Consider the following 26,403-nt stretch of genomic DNA (forward strand, 5'->3'; position numbering starts at 1 on the left):
CATAGTGCGAGCATCCTCAGTGTTGCCAAAGCTTTCTCAGCAGCTCAGACAGAAACTGTGCCCATTAGACAGTAACGCTCCTAAAGCTACCCTTTACACACACCACCCAGCCTTCCTCCTCCCCTCCCCCCCCCAGGGACTCCATGGGCTTCACTCCTTCATGTACCACAGGAGGTGGAATTGTGTGCTGTTTGCCACTTGGGGTTTTGCATTTTGAAAACTCATCTATGTTGTACTGTACACTGGACTTGATTCTTTTAACTGTTATTATGTTAGGTTGTGTATCGTAGGCGTGGGTGGTGGGAGTGCCTGTGCTGCAGTGCACTTGTGCAGGCCGAAGATCGCTGGCTCTCTTCTTGCATTATGAGGGTTGAGGACCAAGCTCAGGTTGTAAGGCTGGTAGTGAGCGCTGTTAGCCTCTGAGCCGTCTTATTGGTCTCCTTCCCTTTTCAGTTTCTTCTAGCTCACGCTGGCCTTGAACTTGCTGTGTGGCCTAGGATGACCTTGAGCTTGTGGTCCTCCTCCTTTAGCTTGGGATCACAGGTGTGTGCAAGGTGCCTGTGTTAGATTTTAGATGGCTCTAGGCTCAGATCCTGTCATCCTTCATGCTGGGCGAGCTCTGCACCAGCTACACAGCAGCTCGGGACTTTAAAGCTTTCCCTTGGGTTTTGATAGATGTTTATTTCTTTTGGCTTTTCAAGACAGGGTTTCTCTGTGTATCCCTGGCTGTTCCGGAACTTGTTCTATAGACCAGGTTGGCTTCTTGCCTCTGTTTCACAAGTTCTAGGATTAATGGCATGCACTACCATTGCCCAGCTGATTTTTGAACTCTTGATTTTTTTATTTTTGGTCTGAATATGAGTGTTTTTTCCATTTCTTTCTCTTTTTCTTCCTTCCCTTCCTTTTCCCTTTCCTTACTACTCTGATTCCTCCTTCCTTATTTTCAAGACAGGATTTTGTAACTCATTCACTCTGTAGACAAAGCTGGCCTTGAACTCCGAGATCTACCTGCCTCTGCCTCTGTATGCAGAGGGATTAAAGGTGTGCAGCACTACCGCCTGGCTCAGTGTTGATTTAATAAATTTACAGAGTGTATAGCTATCACTACAGTCAATTGTAGACATTTTCATGACTGAAACAAAAAACCCAAAAGCCTTACATGTGGACTGCTACCCGCATTCATGTGAGAGCCTTACATGTGGACTGCTACCCGCATTCATGTGAGAGCCTTACATGTGGACTGCTACCCGAATTCGTGTGAGTTGGTTCTCCAGCCTTGACCAGCTAATATATTTGTCTCTAGACTTGCCTGATACTGACATTTCACACAAGTCAACTCATGTGAAACATGTTCTTTTGTGACTTGCATAGCTTTTTCCTTTAGCATGTATGTTTTCCAGGTTTATTTACATTACAGCAGGCATCAGTAATAATTTGTTCTTATTGCTGAAATACTAGTTTTCTCTTGCTCCTATAGCATAGTACCATGGATTTGTGGACTTAACAACAGAAATGTACTGTCTAATTTTGAAAGCTAAAAGGTAGAAGCAGCCAAGAGCCCATCAATAGGTGGATGATTGAGCACATGTGGTATATACACACATCTGAATATTATTCAGCCATACAGGGCTCAAGGTCAAAGAACCTGTGTTAGTTACTTTCTGGTACCATAGCAGAACACCATGAGAATCAATTTATAGGAGGAGGAACTTCCGTGGGTTTGCGATCCCAGAGGATGAGAGTGTACGGTGGGGAAGTGCGGCAGCAGGCAGCAGGCAGCAGGCAGCTGGTGTGGTGGCAGGCTTAGGAAGCTGAGAGACCTCTTGAAATGCAAACATAGAGCAGAGTGTGAGCTGGAAGTGAACTGTGAACTCTCAAGGTCTGTCTCTACTGCTGTTCTTGTCCGGCAAGGCAGCAGCATCTCCTCACAGGCCCCAGCAGCACCAGGACTAGGCACCATGTGGTAAGTGCCTGAGCCTGTGGGGACATTCTCACTTAATCACCACATCAGTGCCTTGACTGGGCTAAGTCAACGTAAGGCCTAGGTTGGTTTTTGGAGGGTTGAGGGAAGAATCCATTTACTTTCTGATTATTTGATCTTTCTCCCTCAGCCTGTTCAGTTTATCCTACTAGGACGCAGCAGCTGGGCCTCCGGTTTTTGTAGGTCATTATGATTTCCTTTTCCGTCTTCAAGCCAGCACTGGAAACTGCTGTTTCTCTTGTTTTCTGCAGTTGGAACCCCATTTGGTTAGATTGGATCTGTTTGTGTCACGTAATAATGTCTCTGAAAGTCCCTAACGTACACAGCCTCTGAACCCCATTTGGCACATAGAATAAGATGGCAACATCTTGTAGATTCTGGGCACTAGACAGTACGTTTGAGAGAGCACTTAATGATATTTCCTTGTATTCATTTACTGTGTCTTATACATTAGCTAAGGAGTATTTGGTTTATTTCTACTTTTGTTTGGTGGTACTGAGGTTTAAACCCAAGGCCTTTTGATTGATAGGCAAGTGCTTTACCAATAAGCTCTTTTTTTTTTATTCGATATATTTTTTATTTACATTTCAAGTGATTTCCCCTTTTCTAGCCCCCCCACTCCCCGAAAGTCCCATAAGAACCCTTCTCTCCCCCTGTCCTCCCACCCACCCCTTCCCACTTCTCCGTTCTGGTTTTGCCAAATACTGCTTCACTGAGTCTTTCCAGAACAAGGGGCCACTCCTCCTTTCTTCTTGTACCTCATTTGATGTGTGGATTATGTTTTGGGTATTCCAATTTTCTAGGTTAATATCCACTTATTAGTGAGTGCATACCATGATTCACCTTTTGAGTCTGGGTTACCTCACTTAGTATGATGTTCTCTAGCTCCATCCATTTGCCTAAGAATTTCATGAATTCATTGTTTCTAATGGCTGAATAGTACTGAATTGACAAATGGGACATCATAAAATTACAAAGTTTCTGTACGGCAAAGGACACCATCAAAAGGACAAATTGGCAACCAACAAATTGGGAAAAGATCTTTACCAATCCTACATCAGATAGAGGGCTAATATCCAATATATATAAAGAACTCAAGAAGTTAGACTCCAGAAAACCAAACAACCCTATTAAAAAATGGGGTACAGAGTTAAACAAAGAATTCTCACCTGAAGAACTTCGGATGGCGGAGAAGCATCTTAAAAAATGCTCAACTTCATTAGTCATTAGGGAAATGCAAATCAAAACAGCCCTGAGATTTCACCTTACACCAGTCAGAATGGCTAAGATTAAAAATTCAGGAGACAGCAGGTATTGGCGAGGATGTGGAGAAAGAGGAAGACTCCTCCACTGCTGGTGGGGTTGCAAATTGGTACAACCACTCTGGAAATCAGTCTGGCGGTTCCTCCGAAAACTGGGCACCTCACTTCCAGAAGATCCTGCTATACCACTCCTGGGCATATACCCAGAGGATTCCCCACCATGTAATAAGGATACATGCTCTACTATGTTCATAGCAGCCCTATTTATAATTGCCAGATGCTGGAAAGAACCCAGGTATCCCTCAACAGAAGAGTGGATGCAAAAAATGTGGAATATCTACACAATGGAGTACCAATAAGCTCTTAAATTCCCGAGACAGCACATTGTATAACTCAGGCTTAGTTTGAATTGCTGTGTAGCTCAGGTTGGCCTTGGCCTTGTTATGTGTCCTAGGCTCCCTTCCAACTCTAGAAGCTAGGTTCTGGAAAAGTACCTATTAATACAGATGTTGAAAGTGGTACCTTGATTTAAATTTAGAGCCTATTATATAAAAATGTGGGAGCTTAAATTTAATTCATGCAACATATATGTATATATTTTGTTTTTCTTTTTAGGGTGCTGAACAGTCACAAAATGATCCCAATGTATGCAGTTCAAATCCTTGCCGCACTGAGGGAAGCCCTAGGGAAATGGGTGACGGGGCTAGAGTAGATCCGCTTCCTCCAGGTAAGACACTGTATTATGTTTATACTTAAAAGTTTTATCACAGTGCTCTAGAAATGATTATTCAAGAATGAATGTTAATTTGATAATTGTTGATGTAATACCACTGGATATTTTGCTTCAGTTTATCTGTTGTCAAATTTTATCATTAGAAGTTGAATTTATAACCATTTAACTAAAAGGCTGTAGTTTGGTGATCAGAGCGTTTGCCTTGCATGGCAAAGCCCTGGGTTTGAGCCATGGCACTGACAAAATAAGCAATCTGAACAAATTTTAAAACCACGTCATTGAAATCTTGTGTTTTGTAGTAGGTGTATGCTTAGGACAATAGGAAAATTGTAGATCAGGTACAATCTTTAAGCAACAATCAGTTATATTTAAAATTCTGTTAATAAATATGTTGATTCTGCTAAACTAGAAGAGAAAAACGTGAAATAAGCAAATCACAACTTTATTGTACTCTATGTTAAGGTCAAATCAGATTTGAATTATTAATTCAGGAAAATCAATATTTTATGTGTGTTCCATCTCTCCATTGTTGAATTGAGTTAAAATAATTATGATTCCTTTTCTAACTGCAAGAGATACAGGCAACTCCTAAGTGAGGTAGTTTACAGAGTTTATTTGGTTTTGAGAAAGGCATTTTTTTCCCCACATTTCTTTGAATGGACAGGTTCTGGGAGCTGACCTCAACTCTAGGGCCACTGAATACTAAGTATATAATCACTTAGCCTTTTTGTGAACTTGATTTTGAAGGTAGAAAAAGGAATTCTCTATTTTCCTGGCTATCCATCCTCTTGCTTGTCAGAGTGGCTGCTGCCTGTCCGACAGGGTCTCCTTCCCACTTCCCTGCTTCCGGACTCCCTTTTTCTTGTTCGGGGCTTTCTTTTTCACTGTCAGGCCTATGTCAGATAATCCATGCTGTGTGCTTTTCTTTTCTTTTCTTTTCTTTTCTTTTCTTTTCTTTTCTTTTCTTTTCTTTTCTTTTCTTTTCTTTTCTTTTCTGTTTTCTATTATGGTAGCTGATCTCTTCATCTGAGAATGATGGTTTTACTATGGAATATAATATGATCTGTTACTGATTTGTGCTTTCTTTGTGTTTATTTGTGTCCTTTGTCATTCTCTTCAATACTAAATTTGAGGAGGAGTTAAGAGTTAAATTGAAGAGTGAATTAATTCACTGAGCCCTTAATCCCTTTGCTGATTTATTGAATTCACTGGACTGGGAGGCCTGCTCCAACATTCTGATTTTCTCCTGCCACTTTCTCAGAGAGGTCAAATTGGAGACAGGGCCACTCCAACATTTCTCCAAGAAATGCTTTCTGGTGGATTGCTGCAGAGGATGCAGTATAGAAAGGCACAGGGTGAGATACAGGGGGCATGTACAGATTGTTCCTTCTGACACCCTTTTGATTCTAGATCTGATTCATTCGAGGGAGATGTAAGCCTGTATACGTCAGTTAAAATATGTCCCCATGTCCCCATATTACCTTCTTGTTTTGAAGATTTTTCCATATGTAAAGAAGTTGAAATAGTTCAGTCAGCATTCTGAATTCAGAAGTTGATTATATTATGCCTCATTTATAGTTTTCTTCCCTCCTATCCTGTGTGCTAGGGGTTGAACCGCTTGTGCGTGTTAGGCAAATGCTCTGCCCCGAGTTCCCTAAGATGGTTTGTCAGTTGCTCTTGAGTGCATTCCGCTTCAGTGGTGCTTGTCTCTTTATAGCACTATGCATTTACAGACGATGTTCTTAGAGGGTGAAGGTGTGCGTTTATCCCTAATGACTTCCCAGAGGTTCACAGAATGCTTTTTCTATGGAGAGTGTGATACAAGAACCCATTTTTGGATAGCCTGTATCCTAGTTAATGTTCTCATTTCTGTGATGAAATGCCATGACCAAAGCAGGTTGGGGAGGAGAGGCTTTATTTGGCTAACACTTCAACAGCACTGTTCACGATTGAAGGAAGTCAGGACAGGGCTGGAACCTAGAAGCAGGAGCTGATGCAGAGGCCATGGAGGAGTGCTGATTAACAGCTTGTTCCCTATGGCTTGCTCAGGACCAGGACTACCAGCTCTGGGCTAGCCCTACTCACAATGAACTGGGCCCTCTTTGGTAGCTAACTGAGAAAATGTCCTATAGGCCTGCCCACAGCCCCATCTTATGGATGCATTTTCTCAGCTGAGACTCCCTCCTCTCGGATGACTTCAGCTTATGTCAAGTCAACATAAACCCTTGCAGTACTGCCCCTTTTCTTTATTAATAGTCTAACTGAGCCATTTTGGCCTGGGCTGTAAAAACCAAATCCTGGAAGAGGTGAAATGTGAGTTGAGTATGTTCCTTACAAAGGAAGATTCTAAGTGCCGATGTCAATGAATATGACTTGTTTTTCACGGGTGGGTTTTTGCAGATGTAACCATGTTCAGATGGACTCATTAGTCTCTGATTGTGATGGCTATTCTTGGTTGTCAGCTTGACTACACGTGGAAGACCTGCCTGTGGAGGGCCTTCCTGTGTAGTGAGAATTCAGGAATTTTGTTTTCTTTAGAATCACAGAAATATAAGACTATGTTTTCATTTTAATCCGAGGTGTGGGGATGTGGGGCTGCTTCAAACTGTCCGGAGCAGCTGACTATGATTTGCCTCGTGCTCTAGCAGATGCATGATTTTGCTAGATGCAATGGTTGTGAGATGTTTGGAATTCTGGAAAATTTTCAGAGGGTGTGTAAATGCTAGAGCCCCAAGAGTCACTGTCAGTGGTTGTTGGTTGTTCAGGGAAGTTGGTTGCAGTTTGTTAATACAGAAGAAACAAAAAGGAACGAAATTAGATTCAGGAATCCTTATCTTTCTGCCCCCTGTCCTTCTTTCTTTCCTGTTTAGTGATAGGAGGTGAAAAGGGGTAGGGGAATAATTGGTGGGAAAAAGAAGAACCCAGAAAGTAGCAAAGACCAGCTATATACCTCTGAGGGATTTTTGCTTAATTTGAAGTAGGAAGTCGGAAGACATGCCTTGGTCTTAATCCAGATCTTGAGGCAGGAAGACACTGTAGACTGCTGGAAGCCTGTATAAAAGGATATGGAAGAAGGAAGCTTTTGTTCTTTTTCTGCTTGCCTTTGCCTTGCTAGAAAGTCTATTCTTCACTGGCATTAGAGACTATTTCTTCAGGATTCCAGTGTAGAAGATCACCTGAGACATCCAGTCTTGTGAACTGAGCAACTGCTGGATTCTTGGGCTTGATGTTCATAGGCAGCCATTGTTGGATTAATTGTACTGTGGCCTGTAAGTCATTCTAATAAATATTACACACACACACACACACACACACACACACACACACACACAGGTTCATTCTTTAAGTTCTATTTCTCTAGAGAACCTTGACTAATACAAAGGTAGATGCTAACTTTCATGAAGGGGTTTTGGAAATGTTTTTTTGTAGTTGACATTCATGACCAAGTCTTTGGCTTCTGAGTACTTAGAGAAGTCAAGTAGGCAAGTGTGATGGTCTGTGTGCTTTGGTGCTATTGAGAGAGCATCAGAAGCTTTAGCAAGAGGCATATTGTAAGGTATATGTTAATGTGACTAGATAAATGGAGGAAAGATAGATATGAATGGAAGTACAGGCATTTGGTGTGAGGACTGGCAGAGGGCCAGAACAGTTTTTTTTTTCCTTTTGTAAGGATTGAGAACATAGCTCACCTGTAGAACATTGGCTTACTATATGAACGCAGGGTCCTGAGTTCAGTTCCAAGCTTCACACGCACACCAAAATAAATAAATAAATAAATAAATAAATAAATAAGAAATAAGTGAATAAAAGAAAAGAAAAAGTAATATGAGAAGAATTGAGATAATGAAGAAGAGAGGCTTTAAATTTTTTTTAATTATATGAATTTATGGGTTATTTAGAAATTTTTATACATGTTTAAATGTGTAATGATAAAAATTAGTGTAGTTAACATTTTCATTTCTTTAAACATTAAAAAAGTAACTTATTTAATTTACTTTCTTCTCTCTCTCACACTTCCTTTGCTTTTATTTTTATTTTTTAAGACAGAGTCTCACTGATCTGGTGATTGCTAGAAGGGGTTGGTTAGTTGTCTAGCAAGTCCCAAGATTTTACCTGTCTCTACCTCTCTAGCACTAGGATTGCAAACACATTCCACCGTGCCTGGCTTTTTTCTACATGGGTTTTTTTTTTTTTTTTCTACATGGGTTTTAGATTTTGAACTCAGGTTGGTGCCTATAAGACAAGCAAGTTTTCAACTGAGCCATCATTCAACTGAGCCATCAACCCAACCCTGGCTTTTTTTTTTTTTTTTTTTTTTTTGTCAGTGCATAATTATACGTATTTATAAGGTACAGTGTGATCTTCCAGTGCATGTCTTCTGTGTATATTTATCAAGTCAGGATAATTAGCACTTAGTTCCTTGTCATTACTTTCCCCAGCCTTTATATATAATAAAGTATAATGAACTGCTGTCCCCCACTCGTTATGGCTAATCTCCATTGTCAACTTGACTGGATTTAGAGTCACCTAGGAGACACACATCTGCGCATGTCTGTGAGTGAGTCTCAAGCTTCCAGTAAAGGGGAGAGTCCAGCCTGACTGCATCAGCACAGTCCTGTGGGCTGGGCCCGCACTACACACAGATGTGCTCCTTCTCTGCTGCACGGTGTGAGCAGGCAGCATTTTGTCCTCGCACTTCCTCCTGGGATGGACCCTGCCCTCTGAGCAGGAGCCCTGCAGCCTTTCCTCCCTGAGAGTGGAGGGTTAAACATAGAACAAACTGATAAAGTCTCTCTGGTGGAGAAATTAGGCTTGTGGTTTTCAAATGAGTATCTGGTCCCTAGAAATTGTTAGACATGTGCTCAAGGTTTATGAACTCTCAGATGCTAGAATTTTTATTTAATTTTGAATAATATTAATTAATGTATACATATTTGCTAAATCTTTTGGATGACTTTCTTCTGTAAACAGACTGTCAGTGGCATAGTCTTCTTACCAAAGGAAAATTTCCATTCAAAAGAGAGGGCAGGTATTGATTGGGCTGCCGCATTCCTGTTGGAGAGGAGGCTTGCTGAGTGTGGAGGAGCCTGGGCCTGACCTTTTGGTGTTTTATGTTATTGGGGTTAGCTTTAGGGATAGCAAGAGATCATTATCAAATTAATGTGATTTTTGCCTGGTGGTGGTGGCACACACCTGTAATCCCAGCACTCTGGGAGGCAGAGGCAGGCGAATTTCTGAGTTCGAGGCCAGCCTGGTCTACAGAGTGAGTTCCAGGACAGCCAGGGTTACACAGAGAAACCCTCTCTCGAAGAAACCAAATCCAAACAAACAACCAAATTAATGTGATTTTCATTTCTCTTGATATATTTAATTATTTTTTATTTTAGACATAGCAAAAATAACCATTTTAACTATTTTAAAGTGCACAATTAAATGACCGGTATTAACAAATAGCAGCGCTGTACAACCATCATTTCTGTGTGGTTTCACAATATTTCATCTGCTTTCTGCCTCACGTGGGATTTGCCTATTCTGAATATGACCTTTAAAGAGAAAATAGTGCTGGTGAGATGGCTGAGGCAGTAAAGGTGCTTGCTGTGCAGGCCTGCCTAAAGGTGGGAGGAGACGGCCTACTCCACAGAGGGATCATGCACTGGCACGTGTGATAATAATGAAAAGATCTTAAAGAGAAAAATACAGTAAACACTTGTGGAGGTTTAAAATAGGTGCGTGAATGTGCTATAGTGAAAATATTTTCTTTAGGTTTAGATGTCTAGTTCTTTTCCTTAAAGGTAACTCTCTTGTGTGTATCTTAGTTGCTTTTCTAGTGCTGTGATACAACACAATAACCAAAAGCAACTAGAGGAGGAAAGCATTTATTTCCTCTTACAAGTCTCAGGTCAACTTCTACTACTGAGGGAGGTCAGGGGAACCTCAAGGCAGGAACCTGGAGGCAGGAGCTGATGCAGAGGCCGTGGAGGGGCTGCTTGTGCTCTGTGGCTTGCTCAGCCTGCACTCTTAGAGAACCCAGGATCGCTTGCCTAGGTGTCCCACACCCACTGTGGGCCAGGTCCTTCCACATAGTCACTAAACAAAGAAATGCTCCTCAGGCTGCCTTATAGCTGGATCTTATGGGGCAGTCTCTCCATTGAGGTTTCCTCAGATGACTGTAGCTCAGCAGTTCTCAACCTGTGGGTTGCAGGTCATCCAAGACCACTGGAAGACGGGCATTTATGTTATGATTCATAATAGTAGCGATATTACAATTATGAAGTAGCATTGAAGACAATTTTGTGTTTGGAGGTCGCACACCATGAAGAACTGTACTAAAGGGTTGTGGCATTAGGAAGGCTAAGAGCCACTGCTCTAGCTTCTATCACACTGACAAAACTAGCTGGCATACATAGTAAACATTGTATGTCTTTATTTTCTGGAAGTAGCAGTTAACTAGTTGCACTGCATTTTAAAAATATTAACCTACATATTTATTTGTTTGTGTTTGTGTGTGCAGGTCAGGGGATAAAACTCAAGCTATGCATGGGGCCTGGCAGCAAGCACCGTTACCTGCTGGGCCATTTTGACCACTCTGCACTTTTTTTTCTTGTATCATTTTTACTACAATAGTGTTGATGCAGAAATAATACACATTTCACCTAAATGGGAATAACAGATAAGTTTATTCTGGAGCCAAATATGAGTGACCATGGCTCGGAACACAGATTTAGATTACCCCAAATTCTACGTTCCAAAAAGGAACCAGGTTCATGAAGTTCAGAACAAAGGAAGTCATAAATCAAGACTCTTTAAAAATACATTGGAAATATTAAGTAGGTAGTTACAGCAGGGTGGAGACAGAGCAGCTGTAGGCCTCAGATGCTGTCTGATGATTCTTAGCCTTTTGGTTAGTGAAAACTAGGCTCTTATAAACCAATATAAAATATTGATATATACCAAAATATATATCTGTTAGTCTCAAATATTATGTCCTCCACAGATGGGGTTAAAGATAGCCTAAGGAGCTGGGCACGGTAGTGCACTCCGTTAATCCTAGCACTCAGGAGCAGAGGCCCGTGGATCTCTGAGTTAGAAGCCATTCTGGCCTACATAGTGAGTTCCAGGACAGCCGGGTCTATGTAGAGAGACCCTATCTCAAAAACAAAACAAAAAATAAAAAGCCTAAAATTGTAATTAGACTGCAGTCACTGAAGTTCTGGTCAGTAAATTTGTCTTGCAAAAGGTTCATGTTGAAGATGTATCTTTCTTTCTAGTAACTCATATTCACAGAAGTTATGTTAGAAATCTTTTGTTAGTGCGTTTAGAACTCACTCATTCCTCACCTAGTAGTGCTGGAGACTGAACCCAGAGTGGCAGGAGAGCATCTATCATTGTCTCCCCAGCACTTAGGGTTTTGCTCCATAGCAAAGGATAGCCTTGCCTTCACTGTGTAGCCTAGGCTGGTCTCAAAGTCATGGCGCTTCTACCTCAGCCTCTGCTGGAATTATAGATGCATGCCAGCATGCCTAGCTAATTCACTTTTTAAAAGCTGATTTCAGGTGCTGGAGAGATGGCTCAGTGGTTAAGAGCACTGACTGCTCTTCCAGAGGTCCTGAGTTCAATTCCCACCAACCACATGGTGGCTCACAACCATCTGTCATGGGATCTGATGCCTTCTTCTGGTGTGTCTGAAGACAGTTACAGTGTACTCATCGTATAAATAAAAAATAAAATTAAATTAAAAAAAAAGCTGATTTCACTGTATGAACATGTCGGTGTTTTTATTAATGAATTTTTAGGTTATATGGGATCTAAAATGAGTACACATTCCCATGTGTATACACACACACACACGCACACACACACACACACACACACACACACACACACACACACACGAGATATATGTTTGTGTGTAATATCTTGGATTAGGATGCTGGTCATAGGAATGTGCACTCCTCATGCTGGTAGGCAATGCTCAGCTGACCTTGCAGAGGTTAGTGCGTGCCTATGCTGCCATTAGCAGTGCTTGGGCAATGGGTATGTACTGGTTTTTGATCTTCAAGCATATGTCCGTCAGTGTCACCCCCCCCCCCCCCAAGACAGAGTGTCTCTGTATCCCTAGCCTTCCTGAAACTCACTCTGTAGACCAGGTTAGCCTTGAACTCAGAGATCTTCCTGCCTCTGTCTGGAATTAAAGGCATGTGCCACCACAGCCTGGATGTGTTCAGCTGTATGTAAGCATATACTTATGCTTTTTTATATTTCATAGTTTAATAGTTAAGAATGTGATTTTTATTGTATTTTTAATTTTTTTACTATTTATATTTTCCAATTATTTAAGTCAGATATGGTGATATACTCTTGTAATACCACATTTGGGAGATTGAAGAAAGTTTTGGGTCAACCTGAGCCATATAGCAAGATCCCCACTCCCTAAATATTCAAGACTAAAATAAATATATATATATATTTATATATATATTATATATATTATATATATTATATAAATATATACTTCTTGTGTGAGTTGAATGTATGTGTACTTTTTCTGAAATTGAAAATAAGCTGCTGACATTATGCCCTGGTCACCCTCAAATCTTCAGTGAATGATTTGTAAACAAACCGTAGAGCCTCCTGCATGTGGTTAAGCCTTTTAATTATAGGTTCTGGGTTTAGAGATAAGGCTCTGAGGTGTGAATGCTAGCTGCTCCTCCGGAGGACCTGGGTTCTATTCCTAGGACCCACATGGTGTCACAAGCATCTGTAACTAATTCCAGGGGATTTGATGTTCTCTTCTGACTTCTGCAGGCCCTGGGCATGCACATGGTGTAAACAAATACTCGTACATGTAAAATAAAAATAAGGTAAATCTAAAACAATTTAAAATTGGCTTTATAGAGCCCCTTGCCTCTCCCACCATTTGAAGACACAGGACACTGTGCCATGTATCCAGCCTTTTCTAGATACTTAATATTCCAGTGCCTTGATTTTAAAGTCTCTGGTCTCCAGGATAGCAGGAAATAACATTTTTTTATAATCTATCCAGTTTGTTATGACAACTTGAATGGATCAAGAGCGTGTTCCTGGTAAATACCCTTTTCCTTGTCAGTCCAGGGCTATGTGCCTGGTCTTGTTGCTGTGCCTTTAGGCTCTCCCCCTCCCCCTCCTCCCTCCTCTCTCTCCCCCTCCTTCTCCCCCCCTTCTCTTCTCTCTCCTCCCTCTCCTCCTTCCCTCCCCCTCCCCCTCCCCTCCCATTCCCCCTCCTGAGTACTAGGATCACCACACATTCAGCCTTTCTGCCATATTTTTTATCTTTTGTTTTTTAAAATTTATTCCTGTGTGTGTGTGTGTGTGTGTTGTCTGCATATATGTCTGTGTACCACTTATGTGCAGTATCCACAGAGGCTAGAGAGGGCATCAGACCCCCTGGAACTGGGGTTGTAGTCAGCTGTGAGCCATCATGTGGGTGCTGGGAATTGAACCCAGGTCCTCTGGAAGAGCAGCCAGTGCTCTTAACTGCTGAGCCATCTCCCTAGCTCCTCCACTCTAGTTTTTGAGAAAAGTTTTTCTTTTTTTTCACTGAACTTGGAGTCAACATTTTGTCTAGTGAGTCCCTGGGATCCACTGTCTCCGCTTCTCTCCCTCCTGCTGCAGGGCTGGGCCTTTGCATCTTCTGGAGAGCCTGGCTCCGGGCTCATGGACCACCCCCACCCCCAACGTACTGTTAGATAAACAGTACAGGACAAGCACATGTAGACTATTGTCTGACTTAGAAGTTCCTGATGTTACTTCATGGCTTATTTCTCGTAGAAAATTAAGAACTAAGGAGGTTATTCTTTGTGTTTAAGGTCGCTTTAAGAAGATTTAGGTTGTCGGCTAAATAGTTTTCATGAATTTGAAAGTGTGTAGAGTTATCTTCCAGTGAGAGAGGAAATGGAACACATTTGTATTGACATTTACATTGTATTGTAAAGACATTATTCAAGATAATTCTCCCCTAATTTGCTTTTAGTTCCCTGGATAAAGAAGCTTTTTAAACAGTCTATGTGTAGGGACTGTTGGAATTTCTGCTGTGTATGCAAGTAAATATATTTATTAAACTTTATTCTGGGATCAGTCTTGTTGAGAAAAGGGCTGTGATCATTCAGATATTGGCTTCTCCTGTTTACCCTTCCAGCTCATTTTGAAGTTTGTGTATGCTTGAAGCTACCATTTAAGAATACCCAGAACTCTTCAAGAGACCGGAGTACCACATTTTCTGTTATGTATAGAACATCACCACCTTTTAGATGGATGAGGCTTGCATGGAGAAAGGTGGTAGTCAGAGACACTCATATTAATCAGTAGTTCCTAATTCACATGTGCGTACCCTCCCCTGCATCCAAGTGCTTGGGGAAGTTCAGGTCTGCACATGCGAGGAACACATCTCGCTACTGAGGTGGGCTCTCCGCTCAAGGCACAATTTAAAGAATATTTAAAAAGTAAACTTTAGGGCCAGTAAGATGGCTCAGTGGGCTGGACAAGCTGTTTGATCCCTGAACCCAAGTGGAGGAAGGAGAGAGTTGACTCCTGAAAGTTGTCCTCTGTCCTCTGTGTGTGTGTGTGTCTATAATTAAACAAATTGAAGTGAAATAAACAGTTTTTAAAAACTTAATTACATGTATTTGAACCTTGCTTTGTGATGTCTTAGGATACTTATAGATAGTAAAATGGTTACAGTAGTGAAGCAAATTGACATATTTATCATCTCAGTTAATTCTTATGACAAAAGCATCTAAAATCTACTTATTCAACAAATATCTCTAATACAGTAGTTTTATTATCTACTTCTCATATTGTAGATTAGTTCTTTACATTAATTCAGCCTACATAATTAATTTGACAATGCCTCATAAGTCAGACTGGTCTCAAACTCACCATGTAACTGGTCTTCCTGTCTCTGCCTCTCAAGTACTAGAATGATAAGCTGTACCACCATGTGTTACATCAGTGGCTTTTATTTGCATTTCTCTAATGATTAATGATGTTGAGCATATGTTTATGACCTCTTTGATATTTTTAATTTTTTTTTGAAAAATGTCTGTTTAGCTGTTTTGTCCTTTTTAAAATTTATTTATTTATTTATTTTTTAATTTAGTTGAGCTTGGTTTAAACCCCAGGGCTGCCTGAATTTCAGACACTTGTTCTACAAGAGTCACACCCGGTCTGGGTTATTTATTTTGAACTCAATAGTACATGCTGCCTCAATAGGTGTAAAACCAGAAGGGCCTTGTACAGCCTCACCCACTCTCCTCACGGCTTTCTGGTGGTGTGGTTTCCCCCTGAAACACATTGTCTGAAGGCTTCATGCATGGTTTCTGTTTATTCCTAAGTAGCAGGGGTCAGTTCCTTGCCAGCTACAATGTTAGAGAAGCCACTGCAGTCCTCTTAATCCTGTGAGGCTGACCTGCACACCATCCTGGTTGCTTACTGAATTCCTGTGTGGCCTTTGTGAGTAGGCAGGTCTCCTTCTCAAGGCCTGTAAGTGTGTGTACTAGTGAACTGTGGTCCATCTCGATTTACAGTGTCAGGTGTCAGGTATCTTAATGTTAGAGCAGAAATTCTTTTCCCATCAGTTGGATGAATGGGAGGCATTTAAAACTTGAGGGACATTTGTGACATGCATTTTTCTAAGTGGAGTGCATTTTCCCCTCACTGTTCTGCCGTGTTTCTCATAGTTTCTGAATTCTTGCTAATAAAGCTAGGTAAGACATGCTCTCCAAGACATGGTCTTTGAAAAACCCTTCCCTTCCCTGGCAATCACCTTAGACTTGTTCACTTACTGTGACTCTGCTTTTGTGAGGTCCAGTGTGGGAAAAATGAAATTATAATATTCAAAGATCTCTCTGACCACCAAGGCATCAGTGTCGATCTGTAGAAGATAAAAAGGCAAAAGCAGTTCAGTTCAACATATCCTAGTAGCAGCGTCGGGTCCAATCCTGAGAGGTTATTTAGGTACATGAATGTGCAGTACAACATGGAAAAAAGTATTCCTGGTGATAATTAGCTTACTCCATGTGCACAACAGAGCTTAAGGCACAACTACATCCAAACACTTTCCATGGAAGATACAAGGGTAGGCTCTATATTAACTGAGAAAACAGCCTGGATATAAGGGTCCCGGGAAGATAGCTTTATAGACCGCCGAGACAAACTGACTCCAGATAAGGGGCTGGGGCAGTCTGTGGTTTCAGCACAAAGGTCACCAGGCTATAGCCACCTTTGGTCCCTGCCTTCTCTGTGACCAATGACAACTCTGTATGTTTAATCCCCTGGTGCTTACTTATCTGTGAGCACAAAGACTTACATACCTCCTACAGAAATAGATTTAACCTCTGCTTTTTAATTTATTTACTTTTGCATGAGGTCTCAGACTCGTAATCTCCCTGTCTCAACCTCCCAGAATGCTTGAATTACAGGAATGTACCATTTCTTCCAGCTTCAATGGTTCTTTTTAAAATTTTGAGACAGGATCTCATTGTGTAGCCTGAGCTAGCCTTGAAGTTTTGATCCAGCTGTGCCTCTAGGGCTGTAGTATGTGCCACCAAGCCTGACACAACTGTTTTATACTGTCTTCTCTTGTCATTCACATGAATCTTTTTATTATTTATTTTTGTGGAACTTGACCACAGCTCTCAGAAATGCAGGTTTTTCCACTTTCAAAATTGAGTCAAAAGCTGCTTGTAAACTGGAGAAGGCATAGCCTGAAAAACCACTTTTACACAATATACAGTAACTTAGAACAGTCACTAGCCTGATCTCAACCCTTTTTTTTCCTGTCACCATCTTACTTGGAGCACAGACTGACCTTGGATTTGTTGTAATCCTCCTGCCTCAGCTTCTTGAAGTCAGTTACATAGTGGCTAGTTTCAAAGTCCCCCTGCAGATGGATAACAGTGCAGAGGGTTGAGATGCCCTGTTTCAGCACAGTAGGAGCACAGGAGTGCTTCCTAGGGTCATTTCCAAATTGGGCATTAGTTTTATGTAATCAGGGTTCACAGGTAAGGGCTGGTTCCTTAGCCTATCAGTGCCACCCTGTACCTAGCTAATTAGCATATCAACGCCTGCTTTGGGATTGGCTCACTTCTGAGCTGCCTATGGTTGACTCTTGTCTTGCAAACACTACATTATTTCAAGCTGCATAAAATTATGTTCCTAACAGTGAAAAAATAGGGGAAATATGGAAAGTATGGTGCAGATATGGTGCAGGTATGTCAGAGAAATGCCTCTTTGTCCTTAGGGATGAGAGAAGGAATTCTGTTCTGAGATTGCTTTTTATTTCACAGAACTTAGAGATGGAATATTATATTTAGGAGTATCTGTGTTGGATCCCAAATATTAGCACAGTAGGAGTTACAGAGTATGTATTTTTGTCTAACACGTCTTTTTATGTGTACTATGTTAATATTGTTCTATGTTAATATTTAGAACTTTTCTTTTTTGCATATGTATGCTATGTGTATATGTACGTTCATATTTATATGTCTGTGGGAACCTGTGCGGGTGGTGTATGTGTGCAGAGGCTAGAATGTGTGTCCTGTCTTCTTCCATTATTGATCTTTACTTTATACTGTGGCAAGGTCTCTGCCTAACCTGGAATTCTCAGATTAGGCTAATCTAAGATAGCCAGTTTACCCTGGGAATTTCTTGTCTTTGCTTCCTAAATTTAGGGATTACAGGTAGGTTGCCATGCCCATCCAGTTTTTCATTTTGTTTTGCTTTTAAAGTTTCTTTGTGTAGTCCTGGCTGTCCTGCAGCTAGCTCTGTAGACCAGGCTGGCCTCAAACTCATGGAGCTCTGCCTGCCTCTGCTAGGATTAAAAGCATGCATATATGGGTGGTGGGGAACTGAACTCTGGCTTTCATGCTTAAATGACAGGTACTTTGTTGTCTGAGCCATTCATCAGCCCCGTTGTCTGTGGACGAAAGGTCTTGTTATATGGCTTGGTCTAGCCTTCAACTGTGCTTTCCTCATCCCTGGGCATGGAAGCCCTACACCCAACTCTTAGCCTCCCCTCCCCTTCCCTCCCCTCCCCTTCCCTTCCCTCCCCCCCCTTCCCTCCCTTCCCCTCCCCCTCCCCTCCCCTCCCCTTTCTTTCCTACAGGTAATCTATTTAAAGCTTGCTGCAATTTGCTAGACTCATTGATCTTGTTTGTACATGTTTATTGTCTAGCACTCTGGATGATCATGAGTTGGAGGCTAGCCTGGGCTACATTGAGAATTTGAGCTGTACAGGGGAGGACTGTCTCAGATCAATAGCAAACAGCTCCAACAAAGTGAGAATTCAGTAAGTTTAGTTTGCTGCCTGGTTAAAGAATGAAAGCAAAGTAAATAACTTTAGGGGCTGGGTTGTAGATCAGGGTCCAGCATGTGTCCAGTAATCGTAAACACCATGTGACCAGGAGACATTTTTGTAGCATTTGTACACTCCTGCTTTCTACAAAGTGCAGTGCAGAGGGTTGAGATGCTGTGTCTAGAGCTACCTTTATATTTTTTGAGTCTTGTGCTGAGCTCAGGAACATTGGTATAGGTTTGGCTAATTGTTCTGTAGAGTTGCTCTTATTTCTTAAACATTTATTTGCTCACTTGCATGCAGCTGTGCCTTTGGGAGTTGATTCTCTTCTTCCGCCGCGTGTGTCCTAGGGATCAAAGTCAGGTCATCGGCCTTGGCAGTGGGCGCCGTCACCATAAGAAACCGTCTGGCCAGTCTTTGACTCAAATAGGTTCAAGTTTCGTTTTACTTACTTATTTACTTTATTTCTTTAGTCCCGAGGCGCTGGAGATTAAAGTGGGCCTTGGACATGTTAGTCACTTGCTGCACCTCAAGTCTGTCGCACATGTTTCCAGTGATCCCCTGTCTGGACAAACGCATCATGAGAAAGCAAGCTCGTTTTGTTTTCATGATGATTATATGCTTCAAACTAGGATTAAACATGAAATCTAATAGCTAAGTTAGGTGCTTCTTTTCATGTCCATGTTGTGTGATTAAGATAAACAAAAAATACTGCTTTAAAAGAAACATGATCTTGTTTGTACATGATCATGCCATTTCTCACCATTAATTTTTACACATGATAAAGCATGTATATTATGTATATATGTATACTTACATATGATACAGGTAGAATAATAATGCTTATTTTATCTGGTTTTTATATCTAGTATTCAATAAAATTTTGTCCTTGAATAACAAAATTATGCAGAGGATCCTATATGCTGGAAATGAAGAGAAGCTTAGCTTTCCTGCAGTGTGAGCTGGGGTATGGTGTAACCTAACTAGCTAGAGGATCTGCAGTGGCTGATTGACAGCCGCAGGACCAGCAGCCTGCAGGTTTTGTAAGGGAGAACACCCAGCTCAGAAACAGTGATTAGAGCTTTGTCGGGAATCACTATATTCACCCCTGGTAGCTTGTATTTTTCGGTCTACTAGATTTGTAAACAACACAGAACAGTTCCTCTTTTGTTTTTATTAAAGTGATTCTGCACTGCTGTTTCAGCCCCTCTGCCAGGCATACATGTGTGGAAATGTGATATTCTCACTAAATTAGCTAATTTTAAGCTGTGTTTCATGCTTATCTCCAGACCTTTGTGCATTAAATCCTATCTCCCTTCATACACAAGTGTGTTTGCTCGTGCTTTCCTGGCTTCTGTGAGAGCTTTATGTAGGTCAGGCTTAGCTTAAGCAGCTTTCCCGAACCTGCGTCAGCCTAAGCTGGAGGAATTTTAATAAGCCCTCCCCTGTAGGCGTGGGCCTAAATGAGGCTAGCCTAGTTAAGCCTGATCTTTCTGTTTGTGAAGAGCTGAGCAGAGCTGGAGGCTGCATGGTGCTTTCCGAAGCGGCCTACTTAATTCCAAAAGAACAATGGTAGGAAAGGCTAGGTCTTCCAATTTTACCTTATCTGAAAAGCTTGATTTGCTAAACCTTGTGAAGCCATATGTGAAAATTCTCGAAGAGCACACTAATAAAAATTCAGTAATAGTGGAAAAGAATAGATGTTGGGATGTCATAGCAGTTAACTATAATGCGATTGGAGTAGACCGCCCTCCTCGCACAGCTCAGGGCCTACGCAGCCTTTACAAAAGGCTCAAAGAGTATGCCAAACAGGAGCTGTTGCAGCAAAAGGAGGCCCAGTCAGAGTTTAAAAACAATGTCTCCGAGCCAACCAAGAAAGTTATGGAGATGATCCCCCAGATCTCCAGCTTCTGCCTGATAAGAGACAGGAACCACATGCAAAGGTAAGCTGTATTGTGTTTTGTGGTGGGGATTATGGCGCCTCCTATCTCCGGGGCTCTGGCCTAGTGTGCTCGGCATGTGCACAGCAGGCGTCCCACAGGGCAGCCGGGAACCGGGTCTTTGTTTTGCTTTCTTAAAAAAAAGTAAAGCTCGGCGGAGTTTTCTTTAGGTTAGATTTAAGCTCCTCTCCTTCCCCTCTTTCATCCTGTAGTTTCTAGAAGTAAAGGTTAAGGAAGAATTAATTCATGGATGGAGCCTGTGACATCACTAAGTGAACATTAAAGACTTCATAGATAATATTGCACAAAATATGGGTTTTATTATGACATTTTCACACATTTATTATGTACTTTGATTATATCTCATAAACTTATAAGCCTTAAAATTAGATTATTTGCTTCTGTGATAAATTACTCTTTTTTAAGATTACACGCCATTGAAATGTTTAAAAAATTTTCTTTAGTTAAAATTTATATGAAGTTAGTAGTTTTGGGAGCAAATGGGAACTTTGTTTTTTTATGAATTATTACTGTGTCCATTTCCTGAATATGCACTAAAGTACCAAAACTTAAAATCAGACTCCCTGATGACATGATTATGTATCTGAGGACTGTTTGTTTCTCTAGTGCATTTGAAGTTGGTAAGATAGAACCATTAACTAAAGGAGCTTAGTACCTAATTAAGAGGTTCAGGTTACATAACTGAATAAAGTGTAATTGATTAATGGTCTAGTTTCACTTTGATATTGGGTCATAGGAAAGAGTAAACTTTCTCATACTGCTCTCTGTAAATTATAAAACTCAGTTTTAATAAAGGCAACCTGGAATAGGGGTTGAAAATAGTTTTGGCTTAGGTATGATTATTTGCCTAAGAATCTTAAAAGCCTGTGACTAATTTAAATTGAATTCTTGACTTAAGATAAAAATGGCAGCTCCTTTTTCTACTGAATCACTTAGGGTACTTTACACACACTGCAGACTCTTTGTTCCTTGAAGGCCCTTTCAAACAAAGATTCAGTGTGCTTCTTGCTCCAGGAGAGGCATTATATACACAACATTGCTGACTACCTGTGGGACCTTTTGAAGTCAGGGGAGGAGACACTTTAGCTGAGCCTGTCTGCTCTGGTAACATTAAATGTTTTTTAGTGTTTTACCCTATACTGCTTATTTCTACGTGATAGCATAGATTAAAAAAAAAAAAAAAGAGCACTGCATCTGGGAATTCAGGACACGGCTGCACAGTGGGTTCATTCTTGGCGACCACTGACTGCTAGAAATGTTCACTGTGATAGCAGTGAGATTCTATTGGGTCATCTCCACAGTAAAAGTGTTTGACAACTGTACTACTTGTTTTGAATTTTACCTTTTTCAAAAATAGCCTGAAAAAAAAAGACTTTTGTTTTACTGGTATAAAACTATACTTTTTGGGTATTAAATTTAGATTTTTAATAATTTGAAAATGATTCAGAGACACTTATTTTAGTTGATGACATACTTTAAATATACAATGAATACAGAAGAGCACATAAGTGGGTATCTGTGTAATATTCATAATCATACATCTCTCTGTCTCTGTCTGTCTCTCTCTCTCACACACACAGACACACACAGACACACACACACACACACACACACACACACACACATGAGTTTTTGACATATCAGCATTTCTCTGGTAGATTTGTATATTTCTACTGTCGTTGAAATAGCACTGTCTATTAGGTTTTAAAAAGGAAGAATATAAAAAATATGCCACTAATGTTAGTATCTACATTATATTTTTCTGCAAGCTTATTCATTTAATAAATTTATGCATTGATCTCAGATATATATCTATATCTATATATCTAAGATCATCTCAAATCCTAATTATCCTACAAGTTTATGAATCTGTGTTTGATCATATTTTTATACAAATATTACTACTAATTTGATTAGACTCTACTAGGAAATTTTACTGTACATGTTATATATTTTTAAAAATATCTATTGTATTTTCTAACTTTACAACTTAGAGTGATTTTTAAAAATTTTTATGTCTCTAAAACTAGATAGTTTTGGGGGTCCTCTAAATTTATTTAGATTTTTAGTTTTTAGAAATTTTTACTTGTTTACCTTTTTTGAGATGTTGTTTTTTTTGGTTGTTGTTGGTTTTTTTTTTTTTTTTTTTTTTTTTTTTTTTTTTGGTTTTTTTTGAGACAGAGTTTCTCTGTATAGCCCTGGCTGTCCTGGAACTCACTCTGTAGACCAGGCTGGCCTCGAATTCAGAAATCCACCTGCCTCCGCCTCCCAGAGTGCTGGGATTACAGGCGTGTGCCACCACTGCCCGGCCAAGATATTGTTTCTAATGTTATGTTTTATTACTTAGAATAGAATATTTTGCCAAAATGTAATGAATAATCTAGGTATAAGCATATTTTTAATTTGTATGGGAGTATAATGCCTATATTTATATGCTGCATACTACTTTACAATAAAAATTATGAAGATAATTTAAAACAATTTTTATTTATAGTTTTAATCTTTTCTGATTTCAGACTTCAGTCTAGATCAGAGGTTTTTCACCTGTGGGTCGTGACTCCTTTGGGGGTCACATGTCTGATATTTACAGTACAGTTCATAACCATAGCAACATTATAGTTCTGAAATAGCAATGAAATTGTACGGTTGGTCCTAAAGAGAGCTGATTACCACCTTCCTCGGAGCCATCAGCCTTTATGGTTGTAGATCAGTCTAGTACAGAAGCAGGAGGGCATGTCAGATGGCTCTGTGGCATCTCAGAGCCTCAACAGTGTAGGGACGGTTAATGAGAACATTAAAATGGCTTTTCTGGGCTAGTGAGGTGGCTCAGTTGGTGAGGTTTTTGCTGCCGAACCCGATGGCTTTTGATCCTAGTATCTGCATGGTAGAAGGAAGGAGAGAACCATCTCCTGTATATTATGTTCTGACCGCCACACACACACAAATCAATGTACAAAAGTGTTTTTTTTTTTTAACTTAAATCTGGAGAGATGGATAAGTAACGTGTCTTCCACACAAACATGAGGATCTGGAACACATATAAAAAGCTAAAAATGGCAGTATTGCCTGCACTGGGAAGAATCAGAGACAAGTGGATCACGAAGTTCACTGACCATCTGTTTTAGCTCAGTGGATGAGTGGCAGGTTCAGAGACCCTACATCAAAAAAAGAAAAAAGAGAGTAGAGAGCAATGGAAGGGAATACCTGACAGCGTCTGCGAGTCTCTGTGGGGAATCACATGCACATGTAGCACACACACGCACACGCACGCACGTACACATGCACACGCACATGTAGCTCACACACACACACATACAGAGAGAGAGAGAGAGAGAGAGAGACTGAGAGAGAGAGAGACTGAGAGACTGAGACTCAGTTCCCAGCACCTATATGGCAGCTTATAACTGTGTAATTGTAATGTAGTCTAGGGGTCTTGATCAAGTTTATTTTCAATGCCAATTAAAGAAAATTTCTTGAGCTGCAACAGGTTTGAGAAAAATCTCAAATGTTACAGATAGCAACAATAGAATCAGTAGTTGAAGAAAGACATTTGTTGGGAGTGAGGAAACGTATACAGCAGACCCACTGAAAAAGACCCTCTACAAAGAGGAGGAGGTACTCCCAAAACCAAAAAAAAAAAAAAAAAAAACAAACCCCCCCAAAACAAACAAACAAACAAAAAAAACCCCCAAAAAACCCCAAAACCACAACTTTATTTGGAAGGTGGGATTGAGATGGGGGTTTCTCTGTGTGGCCCTGTCTGCCCTGGAACTCACTATGCAGACCAGAGCAAGCTGGCCTTGAACTCAGAAATCCACTTGCCTCTCTCTCCTGAGTGCTGGGATTAAAGACGTTTTTTATTGTTGTTGCTTGGTTGTTCTTTTGACATAGGTTGTGGTATGTAGCCCTGGCTGTCCTGGAATACCGTCGATCCGAAGATGTATAGTTAAATGGACATTAATATCAAATGTTAAATATATAAACATAAGACTGTGCTGTAAGTATATTGTGCTTATTGTTTATAATGCTCTTTTTAATGTGCTATAGCTCAAACTTGGATGAGGCTGCCCAAGCTGGTACCAGCTCACTGCAGGTGATGGTGGGTCACCACCCTGTCGCTGTCACTGTGGAGGTAAAGCAAGAAGAGGACATTAAGCCGTCTCCTCCCCTGGCTTCGAACCCTCAGCTCAGTGACTCTGTAGAGCAAAGAGAAGAGCAGGAATTAATGCATGTTGTGGAAGGATCCGTGTCTCCGTCTCTTTCTTCTGTTGATATGAGGATGACATCATCTCCATCTTCTATCCCAAGGAGAGATGATGCTTTTCATCAGGAAAGTGGAGAACACTTTAGGTCTTTGCTAAGATGTGACCCCCAGGTCCTGCAAATGTTAAAGGAGGAACATCAGATAATTTTAGAAAATCAAAGGAATTTTGGATTGTATGTTCAGGAGAAGAGGGATGGGTTGAAAAGAAGGCAGCGTCTTGAGGAGGAGCTGTTAAGAGCAAAGATTGAAGTAGAGAAGCTGAAAGCAACTTGCCTACGGCGTGATCTGCCCGGACACAGTAGTCTCTAAAAAGTTTCCAGGCTTGGGACTTGATAGCTTTACTTTTGTCAGAGTTATTTTAATTTTGGAATATGACGAAGCTCAGCACACGTCCTATAAAATGTTAATCTCTCGTATAAAAATGCTTTTGACATGATTTTCTTCTTTTCTTAGCCTTCCTTTTTTGTTTTCCTGAGACAGGGTTTCTCTGTGTAGCCCTGGCTGTCTTGGAATTAGCTCTGTGAAACAGACTGCCCTTGAACCTGTTTTTTTTTTTTTAAAACACAATTTCCTAAGTATTTAATTTTCTCTTTAAATGCTATAATTTGTTGATTGGCTGACATAGTAATCCAGGTTGTTGCCTTCCCTCAATTTTTTTCTAAGACACTTAACTGTTGGCCTCATGTAAGATCTTTTATTTTGATTATGAAAAGTAATGCAAATAGAGTTGCATCTGCTGCATAAGCCTGCAGCTTCAGCACTTGGGAGGCAAGGCAGATGAGAAGATGAAGGTCAGCCTGTGAAATACTGTGTTAAATAACAAAATTCACAGAGTTGTATAAATGCATACATATTAAAGAACTGAATCTTTAACAGTTTTCGTGACAACTTTAAAACTTAAGAGTTAAACGAGAAAAAGAGACAGTGTTGGGAGCTCCCTAATGGATGGTAAGCTCATCCTTTCCTGGTAAGCAACCCCATCCCTAGTCGTCTTACTTTTCCTTTTTTGGAGACAAGATCTCACTATGTAGCCCAGGCTAGCCTGCAATATAAGTTCCTTCTGCCCCACCCTTCTGAATACTGAGATTATACGTTTCTGTTAAACTAATGGTAACAAAAAACTTGTATGCATGGCATTGGCATCGTCCTTATCTTCTGAAAGAGTGGTGGTAGACCTGAGAGTCGGGAGATACTTGGAAAACTCTTCAGTTTAGACGTAATGACATCCAGGTCCCCGGAGGGCGCCATAGTCTATTCCAGGTGTCAAAGCTTTTTATGGCAGAGTAAGTTATTAGTACTTAGTTTTGGGGGGGGGGGGAGTAGGTAGGGGTGGCGGCAGGGTGGTGGTAATGGTAGTGATAATTTCTTATTTATTCTATAGAAATAAAGATCTAGGAGAATTTATTTAAATAAAACCACCTTTTGGTTGGAGATGTAGCTCAAGGGTAGAACTCTCCCTGGTCTGTCTGAGGTGCCATCCCCAGGTGACAAGGAAAACTGACTTTTACACCTTGTTGGCTTACAAAGCCCAGGGAATTGTATCTACCCCTGCTCTCCTCTTTTTTGTTCTGTTAAGAGAGATCAGGTATTTTAATTGAAAATATTACATATTTTGACCGTGTCATGTGAGTCAGATTATCTTAATTCATTTTAAATGTCTTTCTACGAAATACTTCTTTCATAGTAAACTTAGAATAAAACAAAATGAAAATTACTTAGAATGAAAATAACAAAGATTATGTTCACATAAATATAACTTGTAGATTTTTTTAAGAAAGTTTTTTTTTGTAAATATAGTATTCATGGAAATAAAATCTTTATAAAGCCTTTATGTTGAATTTATGTTATGTATTTAATATATGTCTTACATATT

At 40.4% G+C, this 26,403-nt stretch overlaps 2 protein-coding genes across 4 annotated transcripts in view; both read left to right on the top strand.

Moving 5' to 3' along the window:
• Positions 1–26,403, top strand: part of Rad54b (RAD54 homolog B) — a 67,401-nt gene that overhangs the window by 6,734 nt on the left and 34,264 nt on the right. For all 3 annotated transcript variants that reach the window (XM_052176084.1, XM_052176085.1, XM_052176083.1), the window contains exon 3: positions 3,859–3,970. In XM_052176084.1, coding sequence (XP_052032044.1) covers positions 3,859–3,970 — 112 coding nt within the window. The remainder of the gene's footprint in view (positions 1–3,858; positions 3,971–26,403) is intronic.
• Fsbp (fibrinogen silencer binding protein) lies at positions 19,247–25,084 on the top strand. The gene is made up of 2 exons (XM_052176086.1): positions 19,247–20,248; positions 24,314–25,084. The coding sequence occupies exons 1-2, from the start codon at positions 19,875–19,877 to the stop codon at positions 24,837–24,839; spliced, it is 900 nt and encodes a 299-aa protein (XP_052032046.1). The 5' UTR covers positions 19,247–19,874; the 3' UTR covers positions 24,840–25,084.

The sequence above is a fragment of the Apodemus sylvaticus genome, chromosome 3, assembly GCF_947179515.1.
Source record: "Apodemus sylvaticus chromosome 3, mApoSyl1.1, whole genome shotgun sequence".
Classification (NCBI taxonomy): domain Eukaryota; kingdom Metazoa; phylum Chordata; class Mammalia; order Rodentia; family Muridae; genus Apodemus; species Apodemus sylvaticus.

Coding starts and splice junctions, on each gene's coding strand:
- Fsbp (XM_052176086.1), top strand. CDS start 19,875: ATGGTAGGAAAGGCTAGGTCTTCCAATTTTACCTTATCTGAAAAGCTT. Junction 20,249..24,313: donor GACAGGAACCACATGCAAAG/GTAAGCTGTATT, acceptor AATGTGCTATAG/CTCAAACTTGGATGAGGCTG.